Here is a 27,834-nt window from a genome sequence, read left to right as displayed (position 1 = left end):
CGATCTATCCAAGGGCCATTCTCCAAAGAACTAAAATAGCTTGGTCTCCTATTTCCCAATTTGTTTCATTATCTTGCTCACATTCTAGAAGCTTGAAATCTGGGGTTCTAAATGCTGGTTTTGTGGATATTGACATAATTTTTTCCTTGAAAACATTTGGATCTAAAGAACCTTCTAAAATGGGGTCAGCAGACTAGATCCCATGGGCCCAGTTCCACCACCATCTGTTAGAACATAAATGCACACATTCGCTGTTATTTTTGTACTTCAGCAAAGATGAATGGTTGGAACAGAAACTGGATGGCCCCCAAACCCTGAACTACTAGCAGTTGGCCAACTGCTACTCTAAAATACTGCTAAGAGTTATTGCCTATCCTATGGGAGAGACTAAGAGAAGTGTTTATGCCCTGCATATCTAAAATCTTTCTGGTCAACCTGCATTCCTTACATCAGCGAAGTCCCAACTCATGTGACCATTTAGTATTTAATCCAACTTCCCCCTTGAGTGGTAAAATTAGTTTATTTATGTAAAATGTATGAAACAAAGTCTTACTACTTTATTGGTATCCAGAGAGGTTGGTTAATGGCTTGTCTAAGTTCATGATGAGCAGAATCAAGCCCATATCTGCGGTGCACGTGTGTTCTTATCTACAGTAGAGGGGAGGGCTCTGTAACTGCCCGTATTCAGCAAGGGCTAGACTCTGCCACCTGGCTGCTTTATACTTAAGGGACTGTTCCCAGCCCCTCCCAAACACACATCTGAAATCTCAAAGCTTTCTACTATTCTAGATGACCAACTGCTGCTGCTCTCCTCTGGACTTATCCTCCATGATTTGATGAATTACTCATGTTTTGTATGCATACTTTCCCACTCAATTCTTTCCTTATGGTTTCACAGTTTCTTTTCTATCCCTCCTGCCATCGCTTCCACTGAATGAAGCATGCAGCAGCAACCTAGAGTTAATGTGACAGCCACCTTTTTTTCCTTCCCCCAGATACAGGTTTGACCCTCGTCTCATGTTCAGCCACCATGGCAGCATCAGAACTCGAAGGTTTTCAAAACATCTGCTGTAGCAGTCGTGCCCAGCCTCTGCAGTTGGATCCCTGCACGCTTCTTTCTGATGAAGTGATTGTAGTAGGTGTCTGTAACTTGTCTTCAAGACCACGCCTGGAAGAGTTTCTGGACTGCCTTGTTTCAAGTCCTGTTTGAAAAAGCAATCTAATCAGCTGACTTCTTGTGCCATGTGTGAAACTGTGAACTCTGCCATCAAGAGTGGCTGTCCCAGCCTCTTCCTTTCGCTGATAACAAACACTCCTGACGTCTTTGTTCTCACCACAATCCTTTCTGTCCTGGGGCCACAGTTCTTAGTATTCCCCATGTGGTCCAAGCTGAATTCACAAGTCCATTCAGATAAATGGCAATACTTTAGGGGGAAAAAGGAAATTTGTTGTTACTTAGGCTTGACCCAAAGTCAAAGGACTTGCATACCATTTGAGAGTGAGCACCTCACTATGAAAACTCCTAACATCACATGGCTTAACCACCAGAGCAGGATCATCTGATGAAGAACATGCTACCACTGCTGGAACAAGCAGAGATACTGTGTATCAACTCCTTCATGATGTGATAATGTCACAGACTCAGTAAGTCCACCAGGCTCTGTTTTTGGGGAGTTTGTTTCCGTTCTGGACTGAAATGGAGCCATCAGCTTGTAGTAGAAGCTAATCCCAGGAAGCTCTTGAGGTGACAGTCACTACTTGCCCGCGGCTGCCAACCACACGGAGTGCCAGTTAGCACGAGCAGTATTGGAGGGAAAGAGCTTCTCTTGGGGCTTTCCTCTCTGATGTGAAAAATAACAGTGGCTTAGGTGCACCTATCAGGGAAGAAAAATGGCCAAGGGTTGATGGAAGGCTGTGTTTTCCGAGGGCATTCTATGGCTAGCCTTGGGTTACAAGTTTTAGGGTTGTACCCCTGTCGCGCAGGGAACCTGAGTGTCAATTCCATGCATACAGTCATTTTGGCTGGATTTTGCTGTCACTGTTCGTTTTAAGATGGAAAAACTTCTTCCTGTGCCCCATGCAGATAGTTGCCCTGAGTGTTATGGAAATCTTACTTAATAGGGCCTTGCTGACTACTCCCCCGTCAGTAGCATCTGTTTAGGCTTCCCCATTCTTCAGAATATCTACATTTTTATTGGCATGAAGGCCAATTCCAGTTCTACTGTTTGTTGCACAAGAAGGGTAATTGTGATGGTGGGGTGGCAGAGGGTAGGTAGAGATACAGTCTTACAAGCTGTTCAACTCAGGCAGGAAGTCCTTCTAGCTTTAAGATTTTCTGTCAAGCTTTAAGCACTTTGTAAGACATGGCCATGAGTGACTGCTATGAGAATTCCAGGTGGGTTAATAGCTGTGGAGTTTATCCCGTTACCTCAAGTATCGAGACGAAATAGGGAGTGAAATGAACACCTCTGCTGTGACTGTTTTAGAGAAATGGTAGAAATCTTGTAACAAACTACAATGTTGAGTATGGGTATCACCTTTATTCTCTATTTGACTGATAATATTATCAGTCAACTTCCACAGTAATGAAAGTTGACCACAGTTATTCCCAAATAAAAAGAAAGCAACTCTTACCAGGTCTTGGGCTGTGATGTCATATTATTCAGTTTTATGTTGTTGGTTCGGGAAAGCAGGTAAAGCCCTAAGAGTTACCCAAAGTAGTTGCTAGTAGGATCTCTGCCACGTGGCTCTTCATTCAGCCAACATTTTGGGTGGTGGGGATATGGTAAGGCCTCTTCTGTACCATTTCTGTTTTTGGTACATTTCTTACCTAATCTTTGAATAGAGACCTCCATTTATAGCCCAACCAACTAAAAAGTACACTATGTCCAGAATGTTTATGTAGAAGGGACCCACTACAGGAGGCCTGCCTTGTTCTCAGTTGTACTGGTCAAGTCCATATCTGTCGGTGCCCTTCCTAATAGAGAACAGATAAAACCATTAGGAATGAATGGAGGCCTTAGCAATGAAATGGAGATTTTTTTGCCTTATAGGATTTCTTATTATGAAGCTTCCTTTCACATAAAGCCACAAAGGGGGAACAATCTTTAGAGCATCTTTGAATTTCACAAGTGGTGCTGCTGCCAATACATTCTAACAACCATAGGGGTTTTTTTGTACAAAATACTAATGATACTCATGGAAGTTATCGCTTAATCTGTGAAAAATGTTCTTGCATTGATTTTTTTTAAGTATCTAAAATAAAGATTAGTGCTTTCTTAATGAAAAAGCTGATCCTTAATAAGAGAAAGCAAAGATTATTTCAGACTGACCCACCAGTGGAAGTAGCTGAGTATTTCCAGGTTCTTCTGTTTGTCCACGCCACCTCATTCCACCAATTTGTTAGTTCTTGTGTTGGCATCATCTGTTCCGGCTTTGTGTCATCTCATTTAGAAAGTGCCCTTCCAAGGACCCTGTTCACTGCTGCACTTTTCAATGAATTAAAATTGATTTCTGTTCCAGTGGGAATGTGTCCTTTGTTTCCGTTCACAACTAGTAATTCTCACATAGTGCTTTTCCCCACCTTGAGCTAAAAGACTCACCTGGTAATGGACATGAGACAGCTCTATTTGGATAGCTCATAATGCATAGTCCTTGCTGATGAATAATCCTGTAAAGCAACGTGTAGAAAGTCCTGATAAACCAGTATGCCATTGCAGCTTTAGAGCAAAAATAAAGTCTTGGCTGACTTCCAAAGGACAGAGTGAACTCACTTTTGAAGGTACTTTGCCCTCACAGAAATCCAGTCATGTGGTTACATTACAGGGGTCAACAGATTCATTAAAGGAACAGTTCATGTAGGCTTGAATGCCATGTGGGTCCCCAGTGTTGATTCACAGAAGATACAGAAATGATTGTATGTGGCCGTGTTCCAGTTAAATTTTAAAAAAACAAGCCATAATCCTAGCAGGTTGTCTCATATCTTGGCAATTTTGAAGACAAAGTAGAAAATAAGATGTTAGTAATCTGGCAACTTCATGGGTGTCTATAACAGTAAAACAGGTGGTTTGAGCATATCACAGTGTAACTTATGAGGGTCTAGAATTTGATTTCTGCCTTCTTGCAAGCTGACTGTTGCGTGGATACTTGCAAAAGACAGGAGATACTGGGTTAGGGACAAAGGACTTGGTTACAGCACAGCAAGCAGTGAAAACCTGTTGGTTCGCTCTTGCCCCCAAGTCCCACAGGTGTGCTGCAAAGGGCACAGATGGGCACCTGCACAAGCAGTGGTTGTTAACAGGAAAGCAGCATGGAGCTTAAAGAACCTGCCGTGTGACCACAAGCACTAAGCCTGCTCCCTGTTCTAGAAGACATGGCTTCATTCCTCAAAGTTGCTCAGTGCAAACACAACTCTGAGAAATGGCCTGCGTATTTTAAAAATGTATTGATACCCCACAGGTATGTATAACTATTGTAACACGTGATGTTTTAAGATATTTAACTTTGAGCACTTGTCCTATATCTTATTAGGCAGATCATTAAATAACTAAGCCTTAGCTTATTATTTCTTTAAAATCTGAATAAAAATGGCAAGTGCTCCAAGGGTGGTGGGGGGAAGGCCTGTGGAAAGAGCGGTCATGACAAGCCCGGCAATAACCTGCAGGGGGGCTTGAGGCCCGTCATGGCACCTCTCCTGAGCACTGTCAGCTGTTTAGTTGCAAGGGCTCATCACCTAGCTGGGTGACTTCCCTCCCCCCTCAAAGACCTCGTGGAAAGCTAGATCAGGCCAAAAATAGCAGTTGTAGACCTAATTGCTTAAATCTGGGATGTAAGGCCAAGAAACACTGCGGGTAAGAAGGTGAGTACTGGCCTTACACGTCAGGGCAGAAGACACCAACACCCTGAATGATAAAGACAGGATAAAGTTGAAATATCCAAGTCAGACTTCACTTGAGAGCTACCTGGTCTCTGACCTTTGTCTAAGTAGTAGAGAAAAGAAGACAGAGCCACTAAGCAAATGGAAAAATAAGATAGTAATTTGGCAACTTCATGGGTACCCTGTACTATCTTAAAAATAAGAAAATCTGGTTGTTTCATAATGTCATATCATCAAAAAGAAGAAAGTTCTTGCACACAGACTCTACGGGTCCCATCTTTTTTAACTGACTCCGCCTATTCCCCCATGAAGACTGCCTTGTAGAACATTCCCAACAGAATTAGTCTGCTTTTCATTTTTCTCTTCCACCAGTGGATTTAAACGACTGACCACACATATACACTGAAGTTTGCAGAGGCAAGAGCCAGCAGCCAGAGGACCCAAAGGACACACGCCGAAAACACTGAGGAGACCATTACTGATGGCTTAGGAATCGCCACCTAGGATTCAGGTGCTAGATGTGGGTAGTAGCTCCCAGAATGCCATGAATGACAGCTGTCAATCGTGGTCTTTCAGCGGAAGATTTCATGCCACTTGCTTGTAAGACCTGACAGCCATGTACGTCCTCCAACCCACATTCTGGATACTGACAGATTCCTAGATACCAGGATACTTGTAATTGTCATTTTTTTGGGCAACAAAGACAGCTCCATGGGATAGCTTCTTTCCCTCATTAATTTGCTCAAGTACATGATAGTAATTCAGGAGTCAGGATTTCAAAGTTCTAGCTTCAAACTCATCTTTATAGTGAACTCTGCTGTGTACATTTGCAGGAAGGATCTATCATTCCTCTCTCATCATACATCTGAGTGCCTACTGTGCCTAGTAGCTTGGTTCTGAAAGGCAATCATGTAGACTAAAGAGAACTTATCTCTGATCTCTATACTTAACAGAGAAACCAGTGGCAGACTAAGGAGAGATGCTTCTTGTCCAGCTCCACAACACCATGGATGGAAGGAAAGTCAAAGAGGGCCCCACCCTTGACACATGACTTTGACTAGTGCAGTCATGCTGGAAATAAGTTAACCTCCAAGATGGCTCCTAACGATGCTGTGTAATCCTCTCCCACAGTGCATCGGGGTTGATTCATGTGGCAAATAGACGAGGTCCTATATGATCGTATGTGTCTTCCAAGACTAGACCATGAAAGACATGGCCACTTCCCACCTTGCTCTCTCTCGGATTACTGTGGGGGAGAAACCGGCTGTCACATCATGAGCACAAGCAGCTCTATGGTGAAGTCCACATAGCAAGAACCTGAACTTGCCTGCCATGTGGATGCATCATCTTGGAAGCAAATCCTCCAGCCCCAGCCAAGCACTCAGATGACTGCAGCCCACCAACATCTAATACGCCTGGGAAAGCAGCAGAATATGGTCTGAGTCCTTGGGCCCCTGCACACATGTGGGAGGTCCAGATGAAGTTCCTGGCTCCTGGCTTTGGGATGGCCCAGCCCTGGCTGTTGCAGCCACTTGGGGAGTGAACCAGATGATCAAAGATTCTTTTAAGTCTTTCAAATAAATAAATGTTTAAGAAAAGGGGGGTTTCAAAAAATTCACAGAAAATGTGTATTTTTAAAAAAATCACATGCATGGATTTCAAAATTTTTGCAAATGTTTTTTAAAATGTTCATTTATTTTCATCTAGTTGAAAGGCAGAGCAATACAGAAATAGAGAAAGAAATCTATCTACAAATACAACAGCCAAGGTTGGGCCAAGCCAAAGCCAGGTGTGCTCCATCCAGATCTCCCACATGGGTGGCAGGGACCCAAAGACTTAGGCCAACTTCTGCCTTCGCAGGCCCATTAGCTGGAAGAAGGATCAGAAGTGAAGCAGGTGAGGCTTGAACAGGTTGCTGGCATCCCGGGCAGCATCTTTTTTTTTTTTTTTTTTTTTTTTTTGACAGAGTTACAGAGAGAGAGAGAGAAAGGTCTTCCCTCCACTGGTTCACCTCCCAAATGGCCACTACGGCCGGAGCTACGCCAATCTGAAGCGAGGAGCCTGGAGCCTCCTTCAAGGTCTCCCATGTGGGTGCAGGGGCCCAAGCACTTGGGCCATCCCCCACTGCCAGGCAGCATCTTAACCTGCTAGGCCACAAATGCAGACCTCCTCCATTAACTTTTTGAAGTATCTATGTATAAATAAACACTGGTTCTCAGCCATTGCTACAAAAACTAAGTAGAAGCTTCCTTGTTGGCATGGTTGCTAAAACGTCTTCAGCACTTGGAAACTATTTTAATGGGCAGGCCCTCTTGACCAGCCGGCTTCAAACACAAGTCCACATCTCCTGTCCTGTGGGTTCCAGGACTCCCGAAAGTGGGGAGGGGAGAGAGCAGCAGCTCGGCAGCTGCGGCTGCCCTGCTGCTGGCTGGGTTTCTGAGGCACCTGTTGTCCAAGTGGGGCTCAGGCACAGCTCCCTCGCCTCCACCCGGCGCTGAGAAAGGAGCTAGGAAGCACAGTTGATTCTATTTCTGCTGAAGTCCCCCAGGAGAGTGGCCAGTTGGTACACTTTTGTCCCAAGTCCCCTGTCTCCCAGCACCTCCCAGGTTAAGAGAGCATCAACTTCATGAGGGCTAAGACCAACACTACAACTCAGATTCTTTCTGGCAGTCTGGAAGGAGAGACTACTAACTTCTCAGTCATCTACCAGGGCAGCCTTCAGCCTTAGACCTCGCTTTCCTGGAGCCCCCTGCAGAGAAGGAAGCCCACTGCGCATGGGCTCCTGCCACCCACGGGGAGACCCGGATACAGCTTCAGAATCCTGGCTTTGGCCTGGCCCAGCCCTGGCCATTTTGGCCCGGGCGGGGGGGGGGGGGGGGGGGGGATGATGAACCAGCAATGGAAGAGCTCTGTCTCTCTTGATGCCACTCTGCCTTTCAATTCAAGTTTTTCAAGTCCAGCCAGAAAGGGACACAGGCTGCAGGAAGAGAGGCAGGAAGCTGCAGCTCAGGGTCTGCCTGGAGAGACCTTTCCTGTCTCAAAGGTGCCCAAGCGGCTGCTTCCCACAGATTTTGTACCCTGCAGCTAGGAGAGATGCAAAGTGAGCTGAAGATTTAGTCCTGTCTCCAAGGAAATAATAAAGCGGGGAGCTTACATTCAGGAAAGCACCAGACTGCACCCACACCCAGCCCTCTGGTTTGCATTATCAATCAGCATCACTCTGCACCTGAACTTGACTTCCCTGGTCCCAGCTGCCCAGAGCCCTGTAGCTCTAACTTGGCAGAGATCACACTCGGTATCTGGATTCATGCAGAGCACAGGGGAAGCACTAAGGCACTAAGTGATTACTTGGTCTACCAACTGCACCAGCATCTTGAGTGCTGTGTTTTGAACTCCATTTCCTTCCCTGAGCCTTGATTAAAAAAAAAAAAAAAAAGAAAGAAAAAGGAAAAAGGCCCTTCTGCTGGGCTAAAATTGCCCATCTTGGAAACTGATACCTAGGATGCTTCTAGATGAATGTTAGTGTCAACACGCTAGGAAGGGAGTAAAGTAGCCATACTGCTGCAGAAACAGATGTTAGAAAATACCACCACCACACACCATGCCAGGATTCACGGTGTACGAGATAGCGTCACACTCAGCACCTTATAGCCCTGAGAGGCAAACAAACACATGATGCCATCTCCATTTTGTAGGAGGAGATGGGAGTTTGATCCAGAGCAATTGCCATTGTAAATTTTGACTTTACTAGGCCGGCGCCGCGGCTCAATAGGCTAATCCTCCGCCTAGCGGCGCCGGCACACCGGGTTCTAGTCCCGGTCAGGGCGCCGGATTCTGTCCCGGTTGCCCCTCTTCCAGGCCAGCCCTCTGCTGTGGCCAGGGAGTGCAGTGGAGGATGGCCCAGGTGCTTGGGCCCTGCACCCCATGGGAGACCAGGAAAAGCACCTGGCTCCTGGCTCCTGCCATCGGATCAGCGCGGTGCGCCGGCCGCAGCGCGCCGGCCGCGGCGGCCATTGGAGGGTGAACCAACGGCAAAAGGAAGACCTTTCTCTCTGTCTCTCTCTCTCACTGTCCACTCTGCCTGTCCAAAAAAAAAAAAAAAAAAAAAAAAAAAAAAGAGCTTGGCTTTAAAAAAAAAAAAAAGTTTAAAAAAAAAAAAAATTTTTGACTTTACTCTTGCCAGATGAACTCTAACCTGGGCAGAATTACTTAGCCCTCAAGTTCTCAAAATAGAGAAAAAACTGCAAGTATGAACCTGAAAAATCATACGCTGCCCAGAAGAACGAACTCAGGAACCAGGCCCCACCACGCAGAGAACATTCCTGAGAGTTAGGAACTCCGCTCAGTAACTCCTTTCCCATCTCCAAGATCTCAGCTCTAAGCCCCTCTCAAAGAAGCTTTCTCCGACCCCCTGATTAAACACTCTCATGGCACCCTGCATTTCGCCTCCACGATTCCTAACAGTTTACATGGCTCACAGACTCTGGTCTCCATGAAGACAGGGTCCCGGATGTTCTCTCTCACCATAACTTAACCAGTTCCTAAGACTGTCACAAGGCTTACAAATATTGCTGAATGGATGAAATTAAGACTTGGTGTGCAAATTTCTTTTCATGCAAAAGGCAGGACAAAGCAATGTAAATGAGATTAAAAAAAATCCCAAATGGAATACCTGGATTGGATTCCTGGTTCCCAGCCTAGAATCAACCCAGATCTGGCCACTGCGGACACTTGAGGAATGAACCAGTGGATGCGGTATCTCTGTCTCTCTCAAAATAAACACTTTTAACAACAACAACAAAAGGGTTGTAAGAATTAAACACTGCAGAACACAACAATAAACAAGATACATTCATTCCTCAATATAATTAAGTCCCAAACCATTGTCCAGTGGACCAAGAAGGAAGGAAGTAGGGAGGGAGAGAAGAGCCTACAATCATACTTCCCATTAAATGAGCTTAGACTCTACAGTTTCCAATAACATGAAGCTGGACGTCACTCAGAAGTGAGACCATCATCAGGTATAGCAGCAAACTCTAAACCCCAGGGAGCCAAGAAGGTGGGGGCGGCAACATCAGCACTTGGCGTTAGCAAACCTGTCACAAGCCAGGCAAAATGGAACAGCACTATTTTCAGAGTTTTTTTTCTTACACAAAATAATAGCAACTTTGAAGGAAACCGACTTCCATGCAAGGATCTAAAACATGAACACATCCAGCCTGCATCACCTCTCCCTTCCTGATATTGGTCCTCTATGTTCTTTGTTCTCTGATCACTCTAGCCAGAGGTTTATCAAGTTGTTAGTGACAGAAAATTAATTCTGGTTTCATTGATTTTCTGGGTTTTTAAAATTTCATTCATATCCACCCTTTATTATTTACTTTCTTGTATATGCTTTTAAAATTATTTTTCTTTTCTTGTTTTTTAAAGATTTATTTATTTTTAAAGATTTTTTTTTTTGCAAATTAGAATGGGGGGGGAGGCTTGGTGGGGTTGGGGAGAAGATCTTCCATCTGTTGGTTTACTCCCCAAGTGGCCACAACAGCCAGGGCTCAGCTGGGCCGAAGCCAGGAACTTTAGCCGGGTCTCCCACATGAGTACAGGGGCCCAGACCAGGACTAGAACCCGGTGTGCCGGCGCCGCCAGGTGGAGGATTAGCCTAGTGAGCCGCGGCGTCGGCGAAATTCCTGGAACTTCAGTAAACGTTACTGGACTTGTAAATGGCAAAGCCCTCTCCAGCAGAAGCCTCAAACCTCTCTGCAGACAAAGGGAACACACGGGGCTCAATGAGCCTCACATGTCCGCAACAGTGGCTCAGCTGGGGAACAGTGCACCTGCCACTCACAGCCCAGATATCTGCCTACCAGATTAACAAGCTGGATTACATCCAGGACTGTTCGGAAAGACTTAAGAAACCTCACTAGTTACAATAATTCCTGGGGCCACCATAATGGCTGAGCGGGTCAAGCCACCAGCTGCAACACTCAGCATCCCAGATGAGTGCAGGTGTGAGTCCCGGCTGCTCTACTGCCAAGGCAGCTCCCTGCTAATCGGCCAGGGAAGGCAGCAGAGGACGGTCCAAGTGGTTGGGCCCCTGCTACCCATGTTGTTGTGACCATTTAGGGAGCGAACCAGCAAATGAAAGCTCTTGCTCCCACATGCTCACTCTCTGTAGCTCTGCCTTCAAATAAATAAATCTTTAAAAATAAAATACCTCCCTCCCCCCAAACAAGGCCAAATCTCAACTTTTGGATTTAAGAGTCCTGACGTTTTGGAGCTGTGTGTAAACATTCAAAGTTCCTGCAGCTGGTGTTGTGGCTCAGCATGCACCTGTGACACTGGCATCCCATAAGGGCACCAATTCGTGTCCCAGGTGCCCCACTTCCAATCCAGCTCCCCAATGTACCTGGGAAAACCAGCAGAAGATGGCTCAAGTGTTTGGGCCCTTGCAGCCACAAGGGAGACCCAGAAGAAGTTCCTGGCTTCGGTCTGGCTCAGGCCTGGCTGTTGGGGCCATCACGGGGGTGGTGGACCAGTGGATGGAAGATTCTAACTCTTTCAAATAAAGAAATAAATCTTTTTTAAAAATAGAGTTCCAATGCTCACCTGCAAACAGGAAGACAGGCGCTTGTGGAATTCAGGTGCTGCCAAGAGCTGCCTCAGGCAAACACAGGAAACTCACAGGTGTGTTTGGGAAACTGTAATTTCAGATCAGAGGGGTCTGTGTCCTCCACCTTGCCATCTCCACCTCCTACAATAAGGAACAGCTCACCAAAAAACAATATAAAGCCAAAACCAAAATAAGCAAACCGATCCAAGCCCAACCCAGCCACTCCCCACCCCAGCCTTCAGCCACCTACCCGCCTACCTCCCAACCCTGTATCCGTACACAGAGCTTCTTTCTGGCACCTTTACTTGAGCAAGTCGTGACTCCCAGCAGAACCTGGTGCACCTCAAAGCTCCGTATGCCGTCCCTAGATCCTGTGGAAAGACTAGTCCTCGGCTGGGGGGTGGTAAAGAGTCACTCAAGCTTTGGCCCTGGTCAGGTGGCTCCTGGGACTTCTCCCGGAGGCCACCCTTCTTCTGGTGGCTCCAGGAACTGCTCACCCACTGCAGTGACCACACTGGGGTCAGTTAGTGGCCCTGTTGGTTTCTCCATGCAACAGGCCCTCTGCGTGAATACGCAGGCTGATGTCTCACTGTCATCAACACAATCACCTAAATGGAATGATGGATGAACAAGTTACTGGATGAGCGACCACTCTGGCCTAACAAGGCCTCACTGGAGCAGCACAGGCAACCGACCAGGCTCTGGATCAAATACGGGCAATTACATGGGAAACAGAAAGGCGTTTATATTTAAAAAGGCTGCAGACACGTGGCAGTTCTCTGCTACTCACTCATCCACTGACCTTGAGCAAGTCATCTGCAAAATGAGGACATGAGCAGTACACGCCTCGTGGGGGAAGGAATGGGTTAACAAACACACAGCTTTTCACCTGGCATATGGCAGGCATTTGGTTGCCTACAGCTATTATAGTACAGAATTTCCTCCTCCTTTCAACAAAACACCTACTTAAGATCATCTTACAGTATCCAACTGAGCACTGTCAAAGGAAAAACCAACTCAAGCTCAGTTTCTCCTACTTATTCTCACAACACAGATCACCTCTACTGTCCCAGAATGTGTGCGGACTCCTCCCCCCAGCCAGCAGTCAGTTCTGCAGCAGACGCCAGCTGGGGTCCCCTGACTCGATTCTGACACTGCCTGCCTGGAGGCGGCGTCAGACCCCACAGGCTGAGCTCAGCCCCCAAGGCTGCTGCCGTCTCACGTGCCAAGTGTAAGCCAGGGTAGCCCCACTGAGCTTCTGCCTGACTTGCACTAAGCCAGCACTGCCGTAACCACGGCTCAGGTTTGATTCGTTTGCCGCAGCAGCTCCCAGGCCCCAGGGAGACGCTAGTCACACAGAGAGTCTATTACAAAGGACTCTGCAAAACATGCAGGGGCGGGAGGGCATGGAACTGCCACGTGCTCCCAGGCACTTGACTCCCGGGAACCCCATGTGTGCTGCCGTCCACCGGCACTGAAAGCCCGGTCCTTTTTGGCTTTTTCGGAGTCTCCATTGCGTAAACATCACTGAAGCGTGGATACCCACGCAGAAATGTGAATAAATGAAAAGGACAGGACCCGGCGGGAAGCCGGTGAGGCCTGTCTGTCCAGATTCTTCCTGGCCTCTCGGCCCAGCACTCCTTCCTCGCGGGTATGGGGCAGGACCCCTCTGGAAACACGAGTCTCACGATCTACTATCAGATGAGGCAATTTTTTTACAGCCAGCTCCAAGATGGGAAAAATGCAGGGAAAGAGTCACATTTCCCTGACCTGCTTGGGGAGGAAAATTATGAGCAAGGAACTGTGGACAAAGGCCAAATATACCACAGTAGCACAATAACATTTCTGTAATGTGAGTATTTCAACAACAGTTACCAATGGGTGAAAACATTAAAAAAAAAAAAAAAGCCAGGGGCAGGAAGCAAACTCTCTTTAAGGAATATATTTTCTTTCCTCGCCTCCCCCTCCCCACTGACCCCCAGCCTGGCCCCTTGAGTAGTAACCCAGAATAAACCCCCAAACTAGATTCCTCTAGATATTTCAGCAAAAAAAGGAAAACAACCTAGCGGCCATAATTTCCAGCCAGAACATTTTTGCTTAGGAAGCAGCTGTGGCGTGTGCGATGAGCGCTCCTCCATGCTGCCTGGCACCACCAGGCTGCTCCCTCTCCTGTGCTCTAGGGGGCAGTGCTGTGCTGCAGGGCACCCAGGTGCAACCTCAGAGCCAGGGCGATTCCCCAAACCCCCTCCAACCCAGCTGGGGAAGACACACATGACGCTGGAAGTGCCCATCTCTACGGCAGGAGTCCCTGGAGCCAGAACGGGGTGAAGAGAGGAGGGGCTACTGTGGCAGCGGTAGCAGGGCGTCCTCTTTCGGAACTCCGGACACTGTTGCTATGCTTTAACATGTTGTTGGATTTATGTATATTTCACAATGAAAACAACTGTTGCAAGTAAACTAGGAGTGGGCTATGTGGGCTGTTACTTTTCTACAGAGAATAAGGCGAAGGAAAAAGGGCCTTTCGAAGAACCATGTGCCCCACCCAGCCCTGTAAAAGTGACTGCACGCAGGCACCACCCCATATTCTACAAAAGCCGCTTGTCCCATTCCTGGGACCTTTTTTGTGTCTAGCATAGTCTCATAAATAAAGACACACAAGCAAGCATCAACTAACAACTTCAATTTTTAATAATGGAAACAATTTTGCCATTCCAGAAATAATTTTAGGGGAGAAAAATCTTCCCTATAAAAATAAACTCATCAAAATTATAAATATTATAACTTTTTTACTTCTGCGATTTCAATGCTGCCCTGCAACACCGCCCCTGCGTGTAACATCTTCCCTGTACCATCACCTACTGAAGAGAAACAGCATCAGGCAAAGCTTGGAAACGCTAATGATGATCACACAATGATTTGTAACAAGTCTTCGGCGGTAGGGGCCGTTTTCCTTCTTTGACACATTACAAATGCTGCTGCAGTTTCCAGTGTTGGGAGAGAACATCAGTCTTCAAGAACCACGACCTGGCAGGATTCCAAGACAGTTAAGTTTTCCAAATCGCAACTTGTAGTGCACATGACAGTGAGCGAGGTTCCGGATAAATACAGATTGAGGATGCCTGTTTTAGACAAATCTCTACTTCAAGTAAAAAAAAAAAAAAAATTCACAGATACCCATCAGCTACTACCTTAAGTTCTAACAGTGTCTTAATCTGAGAAACAAATGCTTCACCAAATATAAACTCACTGGGTTGAGTAATTAAAAGACCAGGTGGCTGACGACAGCATACTCAAGCCTCAAGGTCTGAACAGTAAAACCAGTACACAACTCACAAAGGCAGTCCCTGAACAATAAAGTGTCAGATGACAATGTCACTAAAGCCTCATCAATGCACTAAGAAGTTACATGCAAAATTAAACAAGAGGTGCCATACATATTTTATAGCTAGTTCTACTTCTATTTTTTTTCCAACTTTCCTGAAAAGCTTATGAAGATAACGATTGTCTCAGTAACTCAGGTGCCACAGCAGAACCAATGTGGAATCTGCCTCCAGCAACAAGGGGATTCTCTGAAAAGCAGGGAGACAGAAATACAAGGCACAGTTCACCGAAGAGGCAAAGAACTGAAGCACCTTGGAATTTCAATAGGAATCCATTAGGTGTCACCAAAGTGTTAACAATTCCTTGGGAATTTATAAAACAAGACAAAAAAAAACTCTAGATAAAGCTACGACATAAGGCCCCTCTGAAACCACAGCACGTCCTTCCCCGCTTGCAGATACACGCTGCTGCGTAAAATGAGGTCACGCCGCCTGTTTTAAGGAAGGCTTCTATTGCACAAGCATCTCTTTGGTTGGAAGGAACGGGCGCCTTCGTTACATTACAGCCGGACAAACGCCTGCGGTGAGGTCAGCGGGGGCGGGGGCCTTTTCTCCCTCCTTGCGTAGAACAGAGAAGGCTGGGGTGGCCCTCGCTCTTCAATCAATCAGGAGGAGAGAGAAGAGAAGGAGAGGCAGGATGGAGGAAGGGGGTGGGGCCGGGAAGGCAAGAGAAAAGGCAGGACAGGGGACAAGGACTGGGCGGGGGAGAGGGGTTGAAGAAAATGGGCAGGGAGTGATTGTCACCCAAGTTTGCTCAGGGCCCTTTGCTCCCAGCTGACGGTCAAGGGGAAACCAGCTGCCCTTACTTTGGAAACAACTTTTGGCGGGGAAAACAGGAGGCAGTAAAGGGCCGAGGCCCGAACCAGTCAGACCTTCCACTCCCCAGAGCGCAGCCCTGGCTGGGCGAGGCCCCGCTATGTCCAGGCCGCATCCTGCGCTCAGCTCACAGCTCCTGGCTCCCTCCTTTGGCTTAGATCCTACCTCTTTGGCTCTGTTCCCACATTGAACCCACAAGGCAATCAAGCAATCCTAAAACGGGCTGAGTATCTCCACACTGAATGCCTTTCACTCTGTAAGCCTCTACCACCAACTCTGCAGCCCAGCGTGTCCCGGGCCTTCCGCGTCTCTGCCTCCACACGTGCCTTCTTCCAAACTTGCTCTGAACGTTCTTCGTCGAACTCCTCCACGGATGTCTAGGCGTTCCTAGACTCCCGTGCCTTCGAATTCACATGGATCGTTTCCTCTCGACACTTACAAAACCAGACATGGACAGGTAGTTTCAACACAGAACGAGCATTCTGAGAGATTCCTCGTTAAGCTTTGAAAAAGCCATCTGCACATCCTGAAGCTTAACATCATCCTCACAGAACTACAACAACCTAAAAGAAGATAAGAACACAAAAACCCAGAGTTCATGCTTCCAAGCACTGTAGGCGCTCCTGCCAAGGCTGCCTGCGGGCCCCCGCTCGCTGCCATGGAACAAGCTAGCAGAGTCCCTTACACAGTGGCTAAAGGTGCAGGAGGCTGCGTGACCAGGTCGTAGGAACTAGATCTAGAGAGAAAAGGGGGAAGACCCTAGCGTCCCAGGGCGAGCACACAGCCCTCTGCAAAGCGAGGCACTTGGGTGCGTGGGTCCCGCCGCGTGCCTTCCTGGCAGGGAGCCGGCCGCTCTACCCGGGCTTCCAGCCCTCGCCCAGGGCCTCTTCCAGCTTGTGTCTGTAGGCAGAGTAGCGCCGCCTCAGGCTCTGCAGCTGCTCGTCTTCTTCTTTGTCCAGCATGCGCAAGAAGTTCTGCAGCTCTGGAAGGCTGAAGGCTTCCCACTGTGAAACAACACACACACAAAATCCTGCCAGGTACTGAACTCGGAGTCAGGACTCAAGCAAGGGGCTGCTGATGCTGTAACACAGCGGGTAAAGCCGCCGCCTGCACTGCCAGCATCCCATATGGGCGCCGGCTGGAATCCCGACTGCTCCACTTCTGATCCAGCTCCCTGAGGGTGGCCTGGGAAAGCAGCAGATGATGGCCCAGGTGTTTGGGCCCCTGCACCCACGTGGGAGACCAGGATGAAGCTTCTGGCTCCTGGCTTCAGCCTGGCCCAGCCCTGGTGTTGAAGTCATCTGGGGAGTGAACCAGTGGATAGAAGTTCTAACTCTGATTTTCAAATAAATAAATAAATATTTAAAAACAAATAAATAAATTAAAAAATAATTTTTGTAAAGTGAGAAACATGGAACAGAAGAGCAAAATATTACATTAGAATATTGTGAGGGGCCAGCGCTGTGGCGTAGCGGGTAAAGCCACCACCTGCAGTGCCAGCATCCCATATGGCTGCTCCACTTCTGATCCAGCTCTTTGCTATGGCCTGGGAAGGCAGTGGAAGAAGGTCCAAGTCCTGGCTCCTGGCTTCAGATCAGCGCAGCTCTGGCCGTTGCAGCCAACTGGGCAGTAAACCAGCAGATGGAAGACTTCTCTCTGTCTCTCTGTCTGCCCTCTCTTTGTGTAACTATGACTTTCAAATAAATAAATCTTTTCAAAAAAGAATATTCTGTGAATTTGTCATAATTAAACTGTACGTTAAGGTCTTCAAAATAAGGGCATTATAAAGGGTCTTCTCCCTCTGTCCTGACAACTATGGAAGCTTTCCTCCCTCAGGTTAGTTTCCCTTAAATAACTGAGGAACAAGAACACCACACACAGGCCCAAGAAAGCAGTCTGGAGCCCTGAAACACAATGTACAGTAAGTTTTAAAACTAAGTTAACCTAATTCCTCCCCAGGGTTGCTTTAAACCATGTGAAATCCTTAAAAGCCCTATAGCAAGAAAAATAAACCAGTGACAAGACTATGCTAATGAGTCTGGCTTGGGCTTTCTCGGGCACAGATGAGACCTCTGCACCCAGCTCCCTCTCCAAAACCAGAGTCGGAATTCCTTTAAAAGCTTCAAGATCAGAAGGAACTTCAAAAATGTCTCAAGTCACAATCTTCCTAAAACTTCCTGAGCTGAGTGCTAATTTACACATCAGCATACTATCTGCAAAGCACATTTACATGCATGTCTAATCGGTGAGCACCTTTTCAGACAGCCCAGTTCCCCTTTACAGAGGGCATTATGACTGCAAGATTTACCCATGGTCAAGCCTTGAGGCTTGTATACAGTAGGAAGCAGGGCCCTGGTTTCCTAACTTCAAAAATTTTATTTATTTGAAAATCAGAAAGACAAACAGAGATCTCCCATCTGCTGGTTCACTTCCTAAATGCCCACAACAGCCAGGGCTGGGCCAGGCTGAAGCCAGGAGCCTGGGACTCAACCCAGATCTCCCACTTGGGTAGAGGAACCCAAGTACTTGAGCCATTGCCTGCTGCCTCCCAGAGGAGCTGGGACTCAAATCTGTGTCCTTCGATATGGGACACAGGCATCTCACGTGGTCTCTTAACTGACACATCAAATGCCTGCCCCACGGTTTCGTAACCTTTAACCTAGAAAACACATCCACATTGCATCGCCTTCCATATCGTCTCCTGTTCTAAACAAAAGACAGAGGCCCAGAGCTTAAGAGATGTGTTCTCGTGTCACTCTCAGGTTGATACTTCTAGAGGACAGTCTCAAGAGCTTTTATTCTGAACTGGCCCCAGTACAATCTTCCTGGAAACAGAAGGCAGACGATGCACTCAGAGAATTTATTAATGATTCGACTGGGCAAAGAAGGGGGAGACTCTCCAAAGTCAAATGTCTTTCGTGGTAAAGCGATCAGATTTCCTACATTGCCCTTTAGAGAGAAACTGGCCTGAAGACTCCTGTTAAGTAGCAAACATATGGAGAGTGTCAACTTTCAAAGTTCAGCTGGGTAAGAGTGCTGTGGAGGCAGGAAGGGATGGAAATGACTCTCTAGATGGAAATTTAAAATCTTCACTTCCTCCGACCTCTGAAAATTGCAGACCAACACAGTATTGTAAGAGAATTACACTGCAGGTTAACTTGGGGCTCACTCATTCAGAATCTCCTCTCTCTCTCCCCCACTCCTCTGCCCCTCTCGCTCTTTCTTCCCTGTGGCCGAGCCACCAGACTGGAACAATAAAACAGGGCCAGCTGCTCCGTTCAGTTTAAAGCAATAATGAACAACCACTTACCTCTCCGATTTCATGTTCACGAAGAACAAAGCTAAGTGTGTCTGTTCTGGGCCCTGCCACCAAACGCAGGTACAGTGGATGCTCCCGGTCTGACAGCTTGCAGGCGTAGACTGGGTGAGGAAACACAGCACATTACCAACGGTCCTTAATCAGTCCCAAGACCACCCTCCATCCTGACCCCCTCCTCCTCCTCAGATCAGGGATAACCCCAACCCCTTCCTGGCCTGCTGTGGAACAAAACCCCTTTTACTTCTTTTCCATCTGCCCAATGTACACTGTGCCTTGATTAAGGAGCAACTAATGGGGCTGGCGTTGTGGCGAAGCAGATGAAGCCACCGCCTGCGACCCCAGCATCACACGTCACAGCAGTGGTTCAAGTCCTGGCTGCTCCATTTCTAATCAAATTTCATGCGAATGCACCTACGAAGGCAGCAGAAGATGCCCGAGTACTTGGGCTGGTGCCACCCAAGTGGAGAACCCAGAGGGAATGACTGGCTCCTGACTTCAGCCAACCATTTGGGAGTGAAGCAGCAGATGGAAACTAACTCACTCTCTCTCTTAAGAGGAAATATTTTAAAAGAAATTTAAATGAGTATTGCTCCCAAAATGTGCTAAAATTTAGTTCAGCTCTTCCTTTTAGAAAGCAAAATAAGAAACTTTAAAAATGATCTGTAACTCTCATAAAAACAATGAAAATATACTGTTGAACAAACATGACACTAGCTAGGAGCAAATCTCTCCACAAATTAATTTAGAATTAGCAGCCACAGACAAACCAAGACATCAGAACACAAGCTCTGATGGCTTTGAGCAGAGCTGCACACGTGTCTCACGCTATGCATGCACCCCCAGGGCCCTGCTTGGGCCCCTGCCACCTGCCACCCCCGTGGGAGACCCAAATGGAGTTCCAGGCTCCTGGCTTCAGCCTGACCCAGCCGGGCCATTTGGAGGGAGAACCAGTGGATGGAAGTTCCTTTTCTCTGTCTCTCTCTGTCTGAGATTCTGCTTTTAAGGAAAAAGGAGAAAAAAAAAAAAGTCTGCATCCTATTTGTTAGTACCTGGGTTCACTACACTCACTTCCCTGGCTCCTGCCTCCAGCTTCCTGCTTCCTGCCAACACTGACCGTGGCACACAGTGGTGACAGCTTGAGCAACTAGTTTCCTCCCTGCTATGTGGGAGGCTTGGGTTGAGTGCTTGGCTCCTGGCTTCGACATGGCAATGTCAGGGAGGTTGTTCACTGGTGTTCCCTCCCCCATCATTCTCAAATTTAAAAAAAAAAAAAAAAAAAAAATGTGCACACACAACTCAGCTGGGTTTTATCCCATGCAACAGCATGTCAAGGTCAATATATTTTCTTCTATAGCTGTATTAGGCTTTAACAAAAAATAAAATAAAAATAAAAAAACACCTTGAGAAAATTTAAGTGATCTATGGCGCACAGGTACACATCAACTTCAAATGAGCACGCAGTTAAATCCCTAAATCACTGCTGTCCACCACCATTGGTGTAATTTCCACTAGCCGCCTGCCCTGGAATTAGCATTCAACATTTTTTTTTCTCATTCACTGAATGTGGGTATGGAGTTCAGACGGATAGATCAAAACATCATTCACTCATTTTATGTGGCTGTGAGGGCGGGGTGCCACCCCACGTGCACACGCACCCCAGCATGGAGTGCATGCCCGGAAGCCTCGGGCACCCAGGCATCCTCCTGTGTCTTGCAGAGCATTCCCAAAGCCCCTCCACTGCCTTTCTAAACTAAAAGGCTACTCCCTTGTGCGGGTCACAAGATCTCCCTTCACGCCCATCACACGCAGATGCCTCAAAGTTCTCAGACCCACGCATGTCCAACTCAAAACCAGGAACGGCCAGGAAACGGCCAGGTGGTGCCAGGTGGGTCACCAGGGCTCTGACGTCACCGACACAGACACATCCAGTCATCTGCCTGCTGCTAAAGGGGACACAAGGCGTAAGCAGAAGCAGAGACGGCTTTCGCTGGGAGCAAGGCCACGTACCTTGGTCTTCCCTGTGACAACGCTTATAAAGTGCAAACTTGGCAGGGCTCTCGGTCACGAGGAACTTTTTGAGCAGGGCCTCGATCACTTCCCCGACAGTGTTTGTGCTGCTGATATGAAGCGTGTTCATACAGCCGTTGCTGCCGGGCGCGAGCTTCCCCGACGTCTGGGTGGGTTTGCAGAGTTCCATCTGCACTTTAATGAAGCCAGTGTAAATCCCGTTTGAATTCTGAAGTGGGGAGAAAGCACACCCTTAGCTGGCGGGCAGCGGCATCAGCAAGGCAAAACCCGAGGGTGCAACCCTGTTTTTCTCTTCTCTTAGAGATCACCAGGGCTTCTCCCCGCAAGGCGATAGCCTCCCAGGGAGGCCAACACATCTGCACAGCATGGCCAGAGGCAGGGTCTGCAGGGCAGATGTGGCGGCTCAAGTCCCCAGACTCATGCCGCCGGGGTCCCCACAGGTTCTGGTCCCAGGGCAGCAGCCGCCAGCAAACCCAGAAAGCCTACCAAAGCTCCGGGGCTACTTCTGCACTAACTGCTCATGGGCAACCTCCTCGTCCTCGCCTCAACTGATGACCTGTGTTGTGCTAAAAAGGAAGGTCACCTTTAGGTCTCTGAAATATGGAACTCAGCAACGAGCTGACAGTAAACAAGCTCTTTTCTTCTCAAGCGGCTACGCTGGCTACCAGACTGGCAACTTCGCTTAAATTTTTTTATACAGCACGTATGAAGGTACTTCCAAAGTTTTAAGCGAAAATGAAATTAGAAGATGCTTTGGTGCAAAAGAATTCTGGAATCTATGCATAGCTTTTTCATACTGCATGTCTTCCATAAACATTTGAAGACCGCCCCTCACAGGCATGGATTTCAAAAACATTTCGCCCTGAAATAAAACCATCTTTTAATCCCATTTTCCATGAACTTTTTGCAGTGCTCTCCTACACCATACCGCATCGGATGGACTTCAGGCACCTTAAGGAGCTGCAATGCTTACATAAAGATCACAATTAAAGTAGAACATTAAAAACCTCTTTCATGTTCCATTGTTTCTCTTGCTCTCCACAAGATCAATTTATAGCACTAATTCCTTTGTTCTTAAACAGTATTGTTTAAATTTAAATTTTTTATCTTTGAAAGTATACAGAAACTTGCATCTCCACAGGGAAAGGGAAAAAAAAGCATGTGAAATTTTTCTTCTTTGATAAAAAAGGTGTTGTTTAAAACCGGCCACTGTTGGAATAAAGAAGATATGCCCTGGGCTGATCTATCTGCCCTGGGCCCCTTTCTGGCATGGTCCCATTGGGACGGTTCCTTATCACAAAGGTTTACAATCAAAAGCTCCTCCACAAGGGCCACCCCATCCAGCAGGGCCTGTTCGGAGCAGTCACGCTGTCCTCCACTGAACTCTGTCAGTTCCATCCACACTCTGAGAGGCTGCGCCCCAGGAACCCTGGCAACAAGCACCAAGGGGCACAGCACAAGGCTGGTCACCAGCTCAGCGGAGAGGAACGTGGACGCTCTGGCTTTGTTGTCAGCTCCGGTTTCATGGCCGCCAAGCCCAGTCCCCTCTCCCTGCCTCCACTCCCATCCCCTACTGCGCTTTAGAGAGTGTGGTGCAATGTAGTACAACGATGTGACAACGATGGAGAGAGCTGCATATTCCACCCTCATCACACGCTGACAACCAGCAGAGAAAAATCTTAGCTCCACTGTGCTCCAAGCACGGCACGAAATTCTTTTCCCGAGACTTCCTTCCTTCCATACAAAGGAAACTTCTCTGAGACCTTGTAAGAATCTGCATGTCCGTCTGTGCGTACATGTTACGCAAAGACACTCGAAATCCTTCCAGGAAGGGGACATCACACAATCTTTGAAAATAAAGTTTTTTTGAGGTTAACCCAGCAACTGATTTTGAGACAATGCTATTCCTAAATATTGTAAGCTACAGAAGTATTCCATTTTCCTGTCATGGGGATCTTGACCGTTAAACTTTGGCAAGGGGCTGGCACTGTGGGGCAGCAGGCTAAGTCTCCACCTGTGATGGGAGGTGGTCTGACTCTCAGCTGCTCCACTTCCAATCCAGCTCCCTGCTAATGCACCTAGAAAGCAGTGGAAAATGGCCCAAGTGCCACCTACATGGAACTCCAGACGGAGTTCCAGGCTTTGGCCGGGCCCAGCTCTGGCCATTGTGGCCATTTGGGGAGTGAGAGCAGAGGCTGCAAGATATCTCTCTTCCTCCCTCCCTCCCTCTTTATCCCTTTGTCCCTCCCTCTCTAACTCTGCCTTTCAAATAATAAATCTTTTTTTAAAATCTTTGACAAATGTTATTCATTTACACTTATCTTCTGACAGGTGTCACCCGAAACAGCCTTATCGGTACTTACCAAGGTCATTTTCAACTTGTCTGTGACTGCCAAATTGTACTTATGAACTTTCTCTTTGATTTCCTCTTTGCTGAGGTAATTGTGAGTTTCCTTCTCTTTCTCCACATCCTAGAAGAAAAACAAGCCATGCCACACATGAGTCGTCATAGGGACAATGCAGATAAGCCAGGATTCTTTTCACATTCCACACAAGATCAACAGGGTGCACCTCACCTTGAAACACACACACACACACACAGAGACTAGTCTTCTCAGGGGAGATAGCAAATAAAACACACTTGTCAGCAGCTGGCCGCAACACTTCATTTATACTCTTTGGTAAAACTGCTTTCCTTCTCTACAAAAACACCATTACCTTGGAGTGCCTGCGAGAGGGGGATTTTGAAACAAGGCTGAGACACACACACACCAAAAGCTTCTCTCCAGCACATTCTCTCACCTGTGCGGTTTTCATCACTCATCAGCACCAACCAAGTTCAGTCGTTAGTGACCATCAGTCGGCACTCATCACTGACTGGTACTAACCACTGGCCTGAACAGCCACGCGGACCCACAGAAGGTAATTTATCTTGTGAACAAATCCCCATGCCGAGATAGGAGCAACCAGACTTCCTTCACTCACCCAGTTCTCCCTCCCCGCCCCTCCAGCCTCACCCTGTCTGTCCTCCCCACACCCTGGAGGGGAAGAGACAGGGAGGAATTCACTGATAATTTCTTGTCTACAGACTTCAACCTGGGCATGACATCAGGCAGTATCTACTACACAATTGCCAATGGCCACGCTGCAGTGTTTTGTGCCTCTGACCAAGTCAAGGACACCAGACACCTAACCTGGATCACATTTAATTCTCTCAACAACCTAAGCAAGTAGGTTTTCAGGTGCAATTAAGTTCTAATAAGTAAATTAACAAAAGCAAGTTAAGCTTTCAGTGGAAGCAACGGAACTTACTAAAGCCTAATCCAAAAGACTACCAACCCTTACTTAAGCACAATTTGCTGAGACTCCTAAGTACAAGGGCACCTAAAAAGTTCCCAGAGCAGGGACAGTGTTGTGGCATAGCAGGTTAAGCCTCCACCTGTGACGTCAGCATTCCATATGGACAACGGTTCAAGACCCAGCCATTCTACCTCTGATACAAGTCCCTGCTAATGTGCCTGGGAAATCAGCAGAGGATGGCCCAAGCGCTTGGGCCCCTGTACCAACACAGGAGACCCAGAGGAAGCTCCAGGCTCTTGGCTTTGACCTGGCCCAGCCTCAGCTGTTGTAACCATTTGGGGAGTGAACCAGCAGATGGAAGACCGCTTTCTCTCTCTGTCTCTGTCTCTCCCTAACTCTGCCTTTCAAAAAAAATAAATCTTTAAAAAAATTTTAAGACATACCTGGAAAGGCTACTACAGGACTCACATGTATAAATACCACACAGAGTATGAAATGGCTCTTAAAAAAAAAAAAGACGTATTTGAGAGGCAAAGTTACAGACAGAGGGAGAGACGGAGACCTCTTTCATCCAGTGGTTCATCCCCCAAATAGCTGCATCAGCTGGAACTGGGCCAATCCAGAGCCAGGAGATTCTTCCAGGTCTCCCATGTGGCTGCAAGGGCCCAAGCACTTCAGCGATCTTCCACTGCTTTCTTAGGCCCATTAGCAGAGAGCTGGATTGGTAGTGGAGGAGCCGGGACTGGAACTGGCGTCCATATAGGAGGCTGGTGCCACAGGCGGAAGCTTAACCCGCTACACCAGAACACCGGCCCCTGAAACGTCTCGACCCACTCTGTCTCAAGTTCTTTGATTCCTGACCTTGGAGGGTCCCCTCAGTAACTGCTCACTCTCAGCACTGTCCTGGCAGCGTCTCATGGGTCAGTGGACTGCAGAGATGACCAGCACAACACGTGCTCGCTCCCTAACTTCAGAGCCCTCAGGAGCACTCCATGCCAGTGTCAAATCCCAAAGCATCTAACTCTTGGACTTGCTGGGGGCGTTAAGAGTCATGAATTCATGTATCTCCTCAAAAGCGTCAGTGACCACTTTCATGGACATTTAAAACATGCACCCCACCCCACCCCCACCGCTTGTCTGCTCTTTCAGTGTATTGGCCAGCTACTGGCCAATGTGCAGAGTGGAGAATGCAAGTAGCCCAGGAGAAGTCCCCAGCTCAGGCTGTGGAGTAGGGGACCCTGGGGACTTGAGTCCAGGTCTTGCTCAAATGGGGCTGCCCTGCCAACTTCCCCTGCTGTTGTCAGTCTCTTATTGTGCTCTTTCTAGTGTGTGCCTACAAAAAGCTTCGGACAGTTTGGACAGTTAGTATTTAAGAATAAACGTGGAAATGAAGACCGTCTCATTTCCTTCTTGCAAGTCTGACCTCCCATGCATAGAGGAAGGGGCCTGACACCCAGCAGAGGTCCAAAAGGTATCTGCTGGCTGAACAGTCCTCTGTGTACGATTGCTGCCTTAATGACTTACAAATACAGCATCATGGCACTGGTGCTGTGGCACAGTAGGTTAAGCTGCTGATTGCGATGCCTACATCCCATAAGGTAGTGCTGGTTCCAGTCCTGGTTGTTCTGCTTCCCATTCAACTCCCAGCATTTGGGGACTGAACCAGCAGATGGAAGATCTGTTTCTCTGTCTCTGCCTTTTAAGTCAATGAGAAATAAATAGAAAAAAATGTTAGGTGCACTTTTCCATCTGCTGGTTCAATCCCCAAATGCTGGGCCAGGCTGAAGCCAGGAGCCAGGAATTCCCTCCAGGTCTCTCATACGGGTGGCAGGGGCCCCTCCTTCAGCCAACACCTTCCAAGGTGCATTAGAAGCAGATACCTCTTGGGCCTCTGCTGGGTGTCAGGCCCCTTCCTCTATGCATGGGAGGTCAGACTTGGCAAGGAACACACCACCTTCATTGCCACCCTCATGATGCTCACTGCCTAGCATAGGTTGGGCATGAGCAAGGAATGTCAAAGGAAGAGATGATAACAGGGGTGGGTGTTTGGCTCAGAGGTTAAGACACTGCCTAGGGGCCAGCACTGTGGCGCAGGAAGCTAAGCCTCCGCCTGCAGCACCAATTCATGTCCTGGCTGCTCTTTTTCCAATCCAGCTCTCTGCTATGGCCTGGGAAAGTAGTGGAAGATGGCCCAAGGGCTTAGGTCTCCGCACCTGTGTGGGAGACCCGGAGGAAGCTCCTGGCTTCAGATGGGCCCAGCTCCAGCTGTTGCAGCCATCTGGACAGTGAACCAGCTGATGGAAGACCTTTCTGTCTCTCCCTCTCTCTGTAACTCTACCTCTCAAATAAATAAATAAAAATCTTTAAAATAAAAATGCCTAGGATGCCTGCATCACCTATCAGAGTGGTTACATTCAAGTCCTGGTGCCTCTCCTGATTCCCGCTAATGTGCAACTGGGAGGCAGCAGATGACAGTTCAAGTGCTTGGGCCCCTGCCACCCACGTGGGAGACTCAGGTGAAGTTCCAGGCTCCTAGCTTCAACCAGGCTCAGCATTTGAGAGTGAACCAGTAGGTGGAAGCTCTGTATCTGCTTTTCAAATACATAAAAAATTTTAAATAAGTAGTAAACCTGCTTTTAAGTGGGAATAAAAGCTAGATTCTCACTCAGAGTGGAGGGTGCTGGTAACAGGGGAGAAGTCGCCAGCTCAGGCTGTAGAGCAGAGGACAATGGGTTCAGTTAGTGTACAACTGGACAAAGGCCCCTTGTCCCCAACTTGGGAAACTTCCATATGGTTTAACCCTTTCAAAGGGATCCCCTTCTGTTCACCTAGGCACCAACCCCACTCTGCCCCCAAACACACATCTGCCTCCTAACCCAGAGGGGGCAAAGTAGGGACAGCAAGTCAAAAAGCAGAAGCAAGAAGGAGAGGGTTAACAAACACCAGTGGGCAGGCCTGGCACGCCGAGTATAAACATTAATCTTTCACTGTGATTGCAAGGGGAGGAAATGGCATGGGACGAGCAGTCTGAATAATGCAGGGTTTATTGGTCTTGGCAGCCAGGACGGTGCAATGCCACACCCGCGAGTGTCTGCTTGGTCAGTCCCGAGTCATTTCTTAAAAAGCCTGTGTTGGTCTACAGTCCCCAAACCCACTCCTTTCTCAAAGGCAGAGGTCTTCCATGCAAAATCTGAACCCTTGACTCTCTCCTTGCACCTTCAGCCAGGAAGCTCTCCAAGCTGCTCCCGGGTTGGTTTCAGTTCCTGAGTGGGGTCAATCTCACTGTTGCTCATCAGTGAACCTTCTCAGGGACACACCCTACCCTGCCTTGAAGACAGGCAGGAATCCTTGCGTAGCCTGGCCCCTCCCACTGGTTCACAAGGCACACTGCCCAAGAACATACCCCCAACAGATCTAGGCAACAGGTCTGAGAATTGTTTATTGTTTCCGGCTACTTTTCTGTAGCTCTGACATTCTAACCAAAAACAGGAGGGGCAGGCATTTG

The 27,834-nt window shown here is 47.8% G+C and overlaps 2 protein-coding genes across 4 annotated transcripts in view; one reads left to right on the top strand and one right to left on the bottom strand.

The window, feature by feature from the left end:
• Positions 1-3,521, top strand: part of GNS (glucosamine (N-acetyl)-6-sulfatase) — a 48,118-nt gene extending 44,597 nt beyond the window's left edge. The window contains exon 14 of the mRNA XM_002711312.5: positions 996-3,521. Coding sequence (XP_002711358.2) covers positions 996-1,074 — 79 coding nt within the window. The 3' untranslated portion in view covers positions 1,075-3,521. The remainder of the gene's footprint in view (positions 1-995) is intronic.
• Positions 3,522-14,151: 10,630 nt separating this feature from the next.
• Positions 14,152-27,834, bottom strand: part of RASSF3 (Ras association domain family member 3) — a 70,941-nt gene continuing 57,258 nt past the window's right edge. Inside the window, exons 1-5 of one of the 3 annotated variants that reach the window (XM_070052574.1) lie at positions 23,832-23,861; positions 23,393-23,500; positions 21,009-21,237; positions 18,993-19,102; positions 16,712-16,983 (exon numbers count right to left, since the gene is read on the bottom strand). In XM_070052574.1, coding sequence (XP_069908675.1) covers positions 16,735-16,983; positions 18,993-19,102; positions 21,009-21,237; positions 23,393-23,500; positions 23,832-23,846 — 711 coding nt within the window. In that variant the 5' untranslated portion in view covers positions 23,847-23,861 and the 3' untranslated portion in view covers positions 16,712-16,734. Of the gene's footprint in view, positions 16,687-16,711; positions 16,984-18,992; positions 19,103-21,008; positions 21,238-23,392; positions 23,501-23,831; positions 23,862-27,834 lie in introns of those variants that run through there. The other 2 variants (XM_051845645.2, XM_051845644.2) reach the window with 2 other exon arrangements.

The sequence above is a fragment of the Oryctolagus cuniculus genome, chromosome 11 (assembly GCF_964237555.1).
Source record: "Oryctolagus cuniculus chromosome 11, mOryCun1.1, whole genome shotgun sequence".
NCBI lineage: Eukaryota > Metazoa > Chordata > Mammalia > Lagomorpha > Leporidae > Oryctolagus > Oryctolagus cuniculus.
The sequence above is the reverse complement of the archived record's forward strand: the minus strand, read 5'-3'. Positions and strand labels throughout refer to the sequence as shown.